The sequence below is a fragment of the Protopterus annectens genome, chromosome 8.part1 (genome assembly GCF_019279795.1).
Source record: "Protopterus annectens isolate FY-2018-M chromosome 8.part1, PAN1.0, whole genome shotgun sequence".
In the NCBI taxonomy this organism is placed as follows: domain Eukaryota; kingdom Metazoa; phylum Chordata; order Ceratodontiformes; family Protopteridae; genus Protopterus; species Protopterus annectens.
The window spans coordinates 435991386-436004896 of record NC_056742.1 but is presented as its reverse complement, the minus strand read 5'-3'; the positions used below and the strand labels follow the sequence as shown (position 1 = coordinate 436004896).

The window sequence follows — 13511 nt, the reverse complement described above, 5'->3', positions numbered from 1 at the left end:
GAGAGGAGATTGACAACTGACCTTTGGACATGCTAGAATAATATTGGGAATTCCTTTATAATTGAAAAAAAGTCCAATGGGGAACAAGGTACTCAAGGGGTGTTTGTGAGGGTGTAGTGCTTTTAATTTTTTAGTGCTGACTTATATAATTGCTTTAGTTAGCAAGTGCCAGGTAACTTAAATGCAATGTGTTACAGGTAACTTAAATGCAAAAACGACAAACAGTAACTTTCTTTCAAGTGAAACAAGGAAATAAGTACAGTAAGCAATGCAGATATCGCTAGGGATCCACAGAAGCGTTTTAGGTGGAATTAGTGTTTCAGGGAAATAACAAGCAAACAAACAACAAGCATACAAACAAAGCTAGATTCAGCAGGCCTGGATCTAGTCTATGCTACAGCAAACAAGGTGTACCAATTTCAGTAAGAAACAGTTCAAATATGCAGGCACTATAAGCCTTTAACCAGAAATTCCCAGCTCAGAAGGGCAGAGTCCAGCCTCTCCTCCCACAAGAGTGCAGACCACGAACCTTCTTAATGTAAAATAACTGGCCTGAAGCCCAAGTGCTTAAACCAGAACTAATACACTTTTAGAATAACAGACACTGAGCCCTCAATCAGCAGTTCCCAACTTAGAAGGATGTAAGCTACCTGTCCTACCACCACAGTGCAGGCCACAAACCTTCCTAATGTAAACCAACTGGTCTGAAGCCCAAGTGCTTAATCCAAAAGACTTAGAATGATAGCTACACTTTAATCAAGTTACTACTAAGCAGTAATAAATACAATTGAATTATTTAAAGAATGCCTGGATTAGTGCTCAAGTTATACAAACAAAGCTAGATTCAGCAGGCCTGGATCTAGTCTATGCTACAGCAAACAAGGTGTACCAATTTCAGTAAGAAGCAGTTCAAATATGCAGGCACTATAAGCCTTTAACCAGAAATTCCCAGCTCAGAAGGGCAGAGTCCAGCCTCTCCTCCCATAATAGTGCAGACCACGAACCCTCTTAATGTAAAATAACTGGCCTGAAGCCCAAGTGCTTAAACCAGAATTAATACACTTTTAGAATAACAGACACTGAGCCCTCAATCAGCAGTTCCCAACTTAGAAGGATGTAATCTACCTGTTCTGCCACTACAGTGCAGACCACAAACCTTCTTAATGTAAAACAACTGGTCTGAAGCCCAAGTGCTTAAACTAAAAGGGTTAGAATGAGTTACACCAAGCAGTAATAAGTACAACTGAGTACTTTTAAGATGATGCAAAAGCAAAATAAAGTAGGAAGAAACACAAATACAGTAAAAGCAGATACATTTTTTTGTTTTTGTTTTTTTTGAGTGAGCAAATGAGATGGGCCCAGGAGTTACAGGACAGAAACAAGTGCAAATGCAGGCCTTCAAATCAGAAAGTTGAGAGAGATGGAAGACCGCCCAAATGGCCAATAACTACAAATTCTGGGCCAGAGCCACTCCTTATGTGGTAGACAGGTTACCTAATGCTTAACACTCCCACTGATAAGCTAGAAGCTTCCTCCAACACAGAAAGGCTTGGGGGGCTCAGAAGCTTACAAACAGTCTTGGATACAACAAATCTGTATCTGGAACACTAATTACAGGAAAGGTAGGAAACAGGCTTACAATTTTTTTTTTTTTATGGGCTGGTTCTGTCGAGGGTACGATCTCGTTTTCTATCAAGACCTAGATCCCTTTCCACCTCTTCCTCCCATTTAACCAGGAGGCTAACAGCAGATGTGGAACGGATGGCGCAGAAGATTTTATGGGCACAGGATATCACTAAATTCCCCTTGGCTTCGACCCTTAAGGTACCAGGCCTGTCTAAAGTGTCCATTCACCCTCTTACTCCTCCTCTGACTTCAAGGAAAGCTTCGGAGTTGTCGGATTTGATATGCCCGATGCCTTTTAGCTCTGATCTGAAGATGTCCTTTTCCTTGGATCAGACTTTTGCTCAGAGCTCATTGGCTCTTTTGGAGCCAGAGAGTTCCCAGAGCCATAACAAACCTCATGATCCTCAAGTGCATTTGACTCTCAGGTCTTCGCAGCAGTCGATGCACCTTGGGGCTTCAGCAAAGGTGAGCTTGGCTCTGGCTTCAACCCCAAGTGAGCTGTCTTCTGGACTGGAGGGGTCCCTCTCCTGATAACATGGTTTGTCAGAGCGAGAGTCCTCATCCATTCAGGGGCAGTTAGCCTTTGGGGACTTGGAGAGGGCTATAGCTGCCTCTGCAACTAAGATGTCACCTACACCCTCGGATCCACTATCCCAACAGGATACCTTGCATGCTTCTTCTCATCAGCAAGTCTCACAAGGACTGCACGACCACAGGTGCCAGGGCACCCATCCAGTTACCCTGACTCTTCTGATACCTCCCAATACTACCCCACTGAGTTGGTCCCTAGGAAGAGATTTTGCAAGAGGAAGCATTTGGACTCCACAGAGGAGTCAGCAATAGAAGACAGTGACCTCAATGGGGGTGAAGGATCCCCCCGGTCACCTCACCCCCCGAGGACATTTCCTTTAGGGAGACTCTGGAGATTCTTAAACAGATGGGTGGCTAGCAGTCCAACAATCCTTCACCTAAGGAGTTGGTGTACCTTGGTGGCTTTGGTTCCCACCCATCTACCTGTGGGTGATTCCACCCATCGATAAGCTCATAGGTTTGATCTCATTGTGGATGTGGGAGACCCCAGACTCCATCAAGCCTGTTCCCCAGAGACCAAATAAAATTATAAATGCTCCCTCAGATAAGACCTTCTGGACAAAATGGGTTCAAGCAGATGCGATGGTCATGGCAGCAGTGATCAAGAAGGAACTCTCCAAGGAGAGTTCAAGCTATCTATCCCCCCTAATAAGGATTCCAGGATGATGGATAGATGTGGGAAGCATGTCTTCTTGTCAGCAACCTTTGTCTTGTGGTCTCTGAATTACATTTCAGGTTTCACCAGATTGCAAAGTGATCTGATAAAGGAGCTCTCAGATACCCTTGATGGAGCAGTAGCTGAGGGAGCTAAGGCAAATGTAGCTTCCCAGTTAGCCACCATACTTTTGGTAACCAACTCTTCTATGAGGTTCATTGCATATGCAGCCAAATGAATGAGCGGAGTGCTGGGTTCCGGCATCTTTATGAGGAAGCATGCCTGGATGCACATTTGCAATTTTGCAGAACCTTTTAAGTCTTCATTTGTCAATGCTCCATTTGACAGCACATCTCTTTTTGGTCCCAAAGTCTAAGATGCACTATCCAGATGTGAGAAGGAAGGTAAGACCCTATCTGCCATGAGCATATGTTTTTCAACTCCTCAGAGACCTTATCCTAAGGGTCAGAGAGGCAGCAGAAAAATGTGGTTCAAAAAGTCTCAAGGGTCCTACCAGGACACACTTGGAGAGTTTTCCCCCAGAGGCAGAGGGGGAAACAATAATGGAAGACGTTTCCCTCAAGGCAGAGGAGGTCTGAAAAACCAAGGTTCCCTGGAATCTTTCTTCGGGAAGCCATTTCAGCACTCCTGAGAGGAGGCCTGATTATCCACATCTGGAGGCAATTGGGGATTGACTACTCCTGCCTGGAGAGCCTGGAAAAAGATAACTTCCAATGTGTGGGTGCAGAGGCTAATATCCAGGGGTTACCAAATTCCCTTTTCTCAACAACCCCCCCCCCCAAGCAAAAAAATCACAGTCAAATGGATCAAGTAGTCACTGACATTCAGAAACTGCTTGGAAAAAGAATCATCCAAGAGGTCACCTGAGATCAGAGGGGGTTCGGAACTTACTCAAGGTTCTTTTTGGTTCAAAAGAAAATAGGGGCTAGAGACCAATCTTGGATCTCAGTAGAATGAACAAGTCGGTTCATCGGTGCAAGGTCCGAATGGTCACAGTACAGTCCATACTTCCTTTTCTGGAACAGGATGATTTGATGAGCTCTGTAGATCTTCAGGATATGTGCTATCATTCAAAAATGGACAGACACTCCAGAGAATTTCTATGCTTCTGGCTGGAAGCCAATCATTACCAGTTCAGAGCACTGCCCTTTGGTCTCACTACAGCCCCCAGAGTGTTCACCAAATGCATGGCAATGGTTGTGGCTCACCTGAGATGACAAGGATTCTGGGTGTTTCTTTATTAATATGACTGGCTCATTTCTGCCCTGACCAGGCATCTATTGTTCATGCAAGAGACTCTGTTCTTCATCTTTGTTCAGAACTAAACATCACCATAAATTACCAAAAATCTCATCTGGAACCCACTCAAACACCAGAGTTCATAGGAACACTGCTAGACACCAATCAGATGATTGTGAAACTTCCTCCTTCCAGGGTTTTAACAATCAGAATGCAAACTTCAAGGTTAATCAGAAACAAGAAGGTAGCTACATGTCATGTTCTACAGGCCTTAGGATATGTGATTGCAGTGACTGTGTTGGTTTCAATAGCCAGGTATCACATGCGAATTCTGGAATGGCTTCTGGCTTCTCAATGGTCAATAATTCATCAACCAATGTCTCAGAAGATCCTCTTAATGAACATATGCAAAAAGGCTCTCTTATGGTGAATTCATTCAGAGCAGGTGACACAAGGTCGACTATTTGTTTCCCCTCAACCACAGGCTATGGTTGTGACGGATGCTTCCTAGATGGGGTGAGAGGGGCATTCCACAAACTAGGCCAAGCTCAACATAAACATCCTGAAGATGAGGGCAGTGTTTCTAGTGTTGCAGGCATTTCAGACTGTTCTTCCTCTGGGGACAATAGTGATTTAGTCAGACAAATTGTCAGTAGTATGGTACATAATCAAGGAACCAGATCGTACCATCTATGTTAAGAAGCTCTCAGGGTGTGGCAATGGCCGATTTCATCCAACTGCTTTCTGATAGCAGTGGATGTTCTAGGAAGGTCCAACATCATCGCACACAAGTTGAGCAGAGCCATTCTTATACCTCTTGAGGGGTCCCTCAACCAGAATGTAGAGGAGAACATTTTCTGCATGTAGGGCCAGCCTTGCAGTGATCTGTTTGCATCTCACCTAAACAACAAATGCAGCAGCTACTTCACCCTAATTCCCCCACCAGAGCAGTCCCTGAGGGATGCTCTAGTACATGATTGGCCTCCAGGGCTATTGTATGCTTCCCCCATCCCCTTGATTCCCAAATTCCATCAGAAAGCCAACAGGTTGAAGAGAGCAGTAATCCTCATTGCCCCATATTGGCCTCAACAAATCTGGTTTCCCTTCCTCTGGTCTCATCTACATAAGGAGCCCTGGATTCTGGAATCCTTTCCAGATCTGTTGACACTTTTAATAAGAATGTTTCATCCCAACCTTCACAATCTCAAGCTGATAGCTTGGTTCCTCCAGTTCCCTTGACTGCCAGACAACCTATGCTCTCCTCCCTGGTCTGTCATATTCTAATATCCTCCTATAAGTCATCCACTCAAAAACTACATAGGAGCAAATGGTCTTGTAATCTGGGTACAACAACACAGTATGGATCCCATCATGACTCCCATTCACTTCATTCTGGAATTTTTACCTCACCTTTTCAATATTGGAGCTGCGACATCTACTATTAAGGTACATTTAGCAGCCATTTCTGATTTTCACATTGGGGTAGACAACTTGGCTTTAATTTCCCACAAACTTTGCAAAGCCTTCTTAAAAAGGACCTTGTTGTTAAAACTTCACCACAAGGATCCCTCTCCTCCTTGGGATCTAAATATGGTTCTACGCCTAATTGTTCAATCACCCTTTGAACCTGCAGCATCTTGTGATATTAAGTTTCTTTCTAGTAGCTATCACATCAGTGAGATGGATATCAGGAATTCAGGCACTATCTTCCCAGCCCCCATATTTTGTTTTTATAAAGACAAGAGTCTCTTTGCGTACCAACCCCTTTTTCTTGCCCAAAGTTGTTTCTCAAACAAATATTAATCAGACTATACATTTGCCTGTTTTCTTCCCTAGTTTTACTAATAAAGGTGAGTGTACATTTCTTGGATGTTCATAGACAGTTATGTTTCTATTTGCATAGAACTAAAGAGTTTCAGAAAGCAAACCAATTGTTTATTGCATTTGCAAGCCCTAGGAAAGGTGTACCAGTCTATAAAGTTACCTTATCAAAATGGCTTTTTAGTTGTATTTCCTTTATTTACACCTGAAAAGGCATGAAGCCTGACAAGTCCATTCAGGCTCATTCTACCAGGGCTATGGCCACATCTGCAGTCTTTCAGAAGAATGCCTCCTTGGATGATATATATGCAGAAGCCACATGGGCAAACCATCATACCTTGATCACTCATTACAAGTTAGAGTTGGTCTCCAGGGGAAGGGCCTTCTTTTTGCGATGGTTCTGAGGGATATTATCCCATGAGTCCACCCCGGGTATAGGTAGATGGGGACTCAGTCCCATATGTGAGGATGAGATGAAAATTTGAGAATATCAGATTAAGATGTTATGTGCTCACCATAACATTCCATCTTTATTGTTGATTTTTTCATCTCTCCTCACATCCCCTCCCTCCATACCCTTTCTACGGCTTTCTTGGTTGAACAGGAAGAGATTCTAAAGGATTAGATTGGTCTTCCTTATACTCCAGAAGTGGTCTCCTTTAAGATCTTCAAGAGTGTGTTAAATACTGAAATTTCACTTTTCTCTATGTATGTAATTATAGCAAACAACATCTGACATAATGGGAAGAGATGCATTGTGGGTAAGGGGAGGTATCCAAGAGCTTTTTGGTCACCACAAGCTTGCCAACGACCGAGTCAGATCCGATGGATCAGATCTGGACCCATATGTGAGGAGAGGTGAAAAAATCAACAATACAGATGGAACATTATGGTGAGTATATAACTTCAAATTTTTTTCCCTCAAAATATACTATGTACTGTCATTTATTGTAATTTACTTCATCCACAAGAATGTAGCAATAACCGACAATGTGGGTGTGGTATATTGAGATTTTACCCACGGCTGATGTGGTTTAATCATGAGGGTGAAAAAGTGTAACCTCCCAACAGTTTAGAGGTACAAGAGAGACAAGAAAATACAATGAAAATCAGATATGTTTTAGTTTGTAGAATGTACCTGATTTTCTGGCATTTTCTATGCTCCTGTATGTACCCCTCAATCTTTGGTTTAGAAAAGTGTGAATATGTGCATTGTCTGAAGGAAAGAAAGTCTGAAACTGAAATGCCAGTAATTATTTAATTACTTTGTCCCTCAATGATTTGTCAAAAAAAAAAATGTTATGAGGAGCGAAGTCACTGAATAATGACACACATTTGAGTTTCAGAGTTTCTTTCATTCAGACTAATGTATGCCTACCACATAATAAAAAAAAAAAAAAAAGTCTGGCCGCTCAATGATACTTTAGCAGCCAGACCTTTATCCTTGGTATATTCTTGATTTGCAATGGCCACACTAGTTTGTCTGACCAATCAGAGTGCTCCTTTTGGAATGTTAATGGCCAGTCATTGTATAATAAGCAATAAATAACAGTTTTGAGGAGCATAAATGTTATAGTAATCTGTAGAATCAATAGCTGAAATTGTTGTACCATTTTAATCATTATTTTGTAAAATTTCCATTTTGTGTTTCAAATATAAGACGGGCTTAAACACACACACACACAAAACTGTGCTTTGTTTTGTGTAATTTGCCAACAATTTTGACAGAAATAAATTTATGGTTATAAAAAGATCATGCTATTTGAAAAACATTTGAAAGAAACCCAGCATTGTACAGTATCGATATAATTTTTTAACACTGCAGAGAACAAACATTTTAAGTAACACATATTTTAAGTTTCCTTATAATTACATCTGCAAACCCATTATATAGCAATTTTCCAGAAGAATGTATTACATCATAGGATAATTGACATTTGCTTTAAGTATATGCCTGATTAAATCTCTGAAATGTTAAACGTGAGTGGCTGTCCTAGCATTACAGTATTACAAAAGTGGAAACCTAACTGTCAATACTGTTCATAACCATAATTTTAATTTACTGTTTTTATGTGCGATTAAAATATTTTCTGTTTTCCTAAAAGTAATTTGAACATGACCTGAAAACTGAATGCATTTACAACATTCCATTTTGAATCTTTATAGAGTACCTTATTTTGAAATAAGAAATATGAAATGTTCACCCTTGGCAAATGATATTGCCTTTATATTGACAGATAAATTGTGTCAGAGTCTGATTCATCCTATGTTTCTTTTTAGTTTGGAAGCAACAATAATTACATGAACATGGCCGAAGCAAATAATGCATTTCTAGCAACAAATGAGGCAAGTAGATGTTTTCATACTCGACTGTTTATTTACATAATTTAACAGGTCTTCACCAGACAAATGAGAAAAAAAATGCAATAAATTATATTTCTTGTGGAATAGAAAAAAATCAAGGATTTTAATGTGAAAGAGAATAACCTGGCAGGTCTCCATTACAAGGCAAATTAGTTTTCTGAAGTGCAGTTTCTTGTTCAGAATATCAATAGATTCAGCACTACATGAAATAAATAAGAATTTATGAAAGGCTTGGAAGAATCAATATGTTTACTTGGTAGTTTAAAAAGAGAACTTTGCAAACTACAATGTTGCTGTGAAGTTTTAACTATTTACTGAGACAGCCTAGCCATTTTTTTAATGAACAGTATATATCTAATTACGCAGTGTAAAACAATCTACCTATTCCAAAACTGTGGAAATCTTTATGCGTTTGTGTGTTCATAGATTATTAACTGGAAGGAAAAGTTTATATGTATGCTGTTGAAATTGCCAATGTAACTGCTAATTTGGAATAAAAAACACTATGCAAAATAGCAAGTGGTTATATGAGTAAAATATTAATAAAAAGTGGATAAAAGTGATTCCTCATAACATTCCTTGTGAGGATATTTGTTTTGGACAACAGTGCATGCATTGCAATTTAGGATACACTAATAACCAATTTAATAAATATGCAGTATAATTTTTGAAAAATAGCGGCCATGTCGAGGGGTGCTTTGTGCCTAAACAAATCTGACAATGTAATTTCACTGCTGCAACCTCATTACTAAGATAAAGTCAATCTAATTGTATTTTGGATGGATAGTTTATGGACAGAATGCAAGAACAGAATCTTCTGGCAAATGGTTAGTTGTAAATGTTATACCTGATGAAGTCTAATGATGTGCAAGAAAGTTAACAGAATTTTCAGCAAGTTGAATAATCCAACATTTAATATTTGAGGAGGGGGGCATGCAGCAGTATCTGGGCAGTATCAGAGATGAAAATGGCATTGAAGTAAGGCACAGCGAGGTAAGAAAAAGAATCGAGTAGCACCAAAGTGAACTCGTTAAACTTAGAGACAGAAATTGGATGCATAGAGCACATGTTAGAATTTCTAGTTTAAGGGAAGAGTGCTGAGGGCATGGGTGCTTTAAAAATTCTTGTGAACTTGGAGGCAGAACTCATGAACAGCATGCAGAGTCTGGATTGCCAGAAAGACAAGAGTGTATAAGGTAAGGCATGGGGTGGTGTAAGAGTGAGAAGTTAAGCCAGATCATTACTAACTGCCATAGCTTAAAGGTGAATAAGTCATATGCAAGTAAAGTGATGGTGTAGAAATGGCTGATTCTGTCTGGTTGCAGAGTAAAGTTCAGGAAGATGTTTTTGAACATGGTGTACCAGACAACAATGTGTGTGTGTGTGTGTGTGTGTGTGTGTGCGCGTGCGTGTGTGTGTGTGTGTGTGTGTGTGTGTGTGTGTGTGTGTGTGTGTGTGTGTGTGTGTGTGTGTGTGTGTGTGTGTGTGTGTGTGTGTGTGTGTGTGTGTGTGTGTGTGTGTGTGTGTGTGTGTATATATATATATATATATATATATATATATAGATATATATATACATATACACACACACACATATGTGTACATATATGTATTTTTATATATATATATATATATATATATATACACACACACACATATAAACACACACACACACACACACACACACACACACACACACACACACACACACACACACATGATATTACAAACTTAGAGAAGGGGTGATTGTGAGGGTAGTGTACCCAGTGAGATTAGTGTATGCACATTGTTTGAGAGGGTACAATGTAGTGATGCAGGTAACCAGAAGTGACTTTACTTTTATGTGGTGAAGGGAGAATTTGCTTTGTGGCTGCACACACAGGAGTTAGTGACCTGAACAGATGGAGTCATACAGTTCCAGTATAATAGACATCAGTGCTGTTCAAGGAATGGTAGTAGTGGCCATGAGGCAGGTGCATAGGACAGGTGATGCTGAGGAAGTTGATGGTTGGCTTGGAAGATCATATGCATTATGATGCATCAAGAGCTAAAACTGAAGGCTGGTGAAGGGAGAAGCTCTAGAAGAAAGAGTTTTTGTAAATGGAGGTAGTGTGTATTAAAAAAACGGGGTGAGTATAGGGTGATTTTTTTTTAAAGGATAGCACAGGATGGGAATGTAAAAAAACTGTGATGGGAAAGGGTGGTTGGCCATTTTCTTTGGAAGTAGAAGGAGATATTATTTGCATCATATTACAGCCCTAATGAAGATAAGGAATGTATTTTGCAGGAATGTTTAAAAGCAATACAACATTATATAGAGGAGGTAGACAGGGTGATTTTGATAGGGAATTACATCTATATTTTGATCCAGGGTTGGGCAAACTACAATGGGCATTGAGTTCAATACTAAAAGCCAGAGAGTGCTATGAATAGATTCATAGGCTAATACTAGGCAATCAGTCTTCAGACTGTTACAAGCTTAGCCAACAATCAAAGAGATAGGGATAAACACTAGACTTGTCCAAGATGTGAATGGAAGACCCAAAGTTAGTGTACATTTGTAGGGTGAACTAAGGGAAGCACTAGCAGCTTACCTTTTCCAAAGATAAGTTTCAGCAGGTGAATAATTTAGACAAGATTGTGGTTGACAAGAGGAACACAGACCAGAGGGAACATGGAAGTGGTGTAGAGCCTTGGAATATGTAGTGGCTGTTGGGAGTTGGAGGAGATGTTAATAAACAGTAGCATTGGAACCCTGTAAAATGGACAGCAACTAGCCAGTTACAGTGGTTGAGTGATATGCTAGAGAAGGCTGTAGCTAAATCTACATGGAGAATTGGGATTATAGGTTACTAAGGGAAGGAAACAAACTGTATGAATATGATTAAATTGGGACAGAAGGTATTTAAACAGCTACTATAGAGAGCAGGGACAACAAGAAGGAGATGGGCAGAACAAGAAACTTTAAGGAATTGAAGAGATATGAAATGTTTAGAGAAGAAACATACAGAGGCTGTTGTGAGTAGAAGAAGGCTAGTGATAAGCAAAATGAGACTGGAAGATTAACGCATACATGGGAGAATGAAAGCAACAGATTAATGTATAAGTGTGAGAATTAAACCAGCAGTTTAAGGTATACATGGGAGAGTTAAACCAGCAGATTAACGTATATGTGTGAGAGTTAAACCAGTACAGCAAGGCAGCATAGCGGAGAGGGAATAAGGGAAGGTTGGGAATAAGGATATTTGAAAGGGGTTCAAGGACTTCTGTCACAATTTCTGCAAGGAGATTTGTGTAAAGAAACAGTTATTTAAGGAATGGAAAGTCAATGTCTGCTGAAGGTAGAAATATGGGATTTTGTACGAATTGGTAAGGGCGGGAAAGGTACTAGTGTCACTTACGTACAGGAAGAGAAGAGAAGCCATGAGGCCATGACAGGGTCCCAGCTGTCTAATGTAAAGTGGTAACTCTTGAGATATGTGAGATCATCACAGGGTCCCAGCTGACTAATGTAAAGTGGTAACTCTTGAGATATGTGAGGTCATCACAGGGTCCCAGCTCACTAATGTAAAGTGGTAACTCTTGAAATATGTGAGGTCATCACAGGGTCCCAGCTGACTAATGTAAAGTGGTAACTCTTGAGATATGTGAGGTCATCACAGGGTCCCAGCTGACTAATGTAAAGTGGTAACTCTTGAGATATGTGAGGTCATCACAGGGTCCCAGCTGACTAATGTAAAGTGGTAACTCTTGAGATATGTGAGGTCATCACAGGGTCCCAGCTGACTAATGTAAAGTGGTAACTCTTGAGATATGTGAGGTCATCACAGGGTCCCAGCTGACTAATGTAAAGTGGTAACTCTTGAGATATGTGAGGTCATCACAGGGTCCCAGCTCACTAATGTAAAGTGGTAACTCTTGAGATATGTGAGGTCATCACAGGGTCCCAGCTGACTAATGTAAAGTGGTAACTCTTGAGATATGTGAGGTCATCACAGGGTCCCAGCTCACTAATGTAAAGTGGTAACTCTTGAGATATGTGAGGTCATCACAGGGTCCCAGCTGACTAATGTAAAGTGGTAACTCTTGAGATATGTGAGGTCATCACAGGGTCCCAGCTGACTAATGTAAAGTGGTAACTCTTGAGATATGTGAGGTCATCACAGGGTCCCAGCTGACTAATGTAAAGTGGTAACTCTTGAGATATGTGAGGTCATCACAGGGTCCCAGCTGACTAATGTAAAGTGGTAACTCTTGAGATATGTGAGGTCATCACAGGGTCCCAGCTGACTAATGTAAAGTGGTAACTCTTGAGATATGTGACGTCATCACAGGGTCCCAGCTGACTAATGTAAAGTGGTAACTCTTGAGATACGGAGGTCATCACAGGGTGATGAATGAGGTAGTGGTTACAGGGAAAGCACCAGAGTTAAGTAAAGAGACCGTGGCATCACTGCCAAAGGAGGAGCTAACTAACCACTGACCCAGTTAACTTCTGCCCAGTAGCCCACTGAAATGGTGCAAAGTGAAGGAATCCATATGGGAGTGTAATGATAACCATAAGTTTGCTGATAAGGGATAGTCTTTATTTGATCAGCTGAAGTTGCTGTTGAATTTTTCAGCTTTGGTCAAGAGGGAGGGGAAAAGAAAAGTGAGTAGAGTGTTAATGGATATACTAAAGACCTTTGCTGCAGTTAGATCGATCTGTTTAGCATTTTAGTAAATTATAGCATGGAGGTAAAGATACAGAGAAGGACCTATGTGAACTGTGGTCAGTGGGGACAGTTCTGAGCAGATAGATGTTGGGAGAAGAATGAGGCTATGCTGCCCACTTTCTGCAGCAAGGATGGGGAAGAGGCCTGGTGGTTGGGGTACACCATATTTGGAGAGGTGCTTCAATGACAAATGTAGTACAGAGAGTGAGGGGTATAGATGTCTGTTTATGGTGTATGTTATGAGAAGAGAAGACTGGTGAATTGTGTGTGAATTAGAAGGGTTGAGAGCAATAGAGACAGAAACAACAAAGGCCATTTAGAGGATAAAGGTTAATTACTAGAGTTAGAACAGAGCAGAATAGAAGGTGGATTAAACAGTGAGAAGGTGTGGGCGGGAAAATTAAGAGAATTGGAAGGTGGGCTCTGCTAATAAATGATTCAATTGGCTGTGGGAAAAGGGGAGTTTTAAAACCTTAGCA

The 13511-nt window shown here is 40.7% G+C and overlaps 1 protein-coding gene across 1 annotated transcript in view; it reads left to right on the top strand.

Moving 5' to 3' along the window:
- Positions 1-13511, top strand: part of TOX3 (TOX high mobility group box family member 3) — a 438446-nt gene that overhangs the window by 282634 nt on the left and 142301 nt on the right. Inside the window, exon 2 of the mRNA XM_044081994.1 lies at positions 8234-8299. Within this exon, the coding sequence (XP_043937929.1) occupies positions 8234-8299 (66 nt within the window). The remainder of the gene's footprint in view (positions 1-8233; positions 8300-13511) is intronic.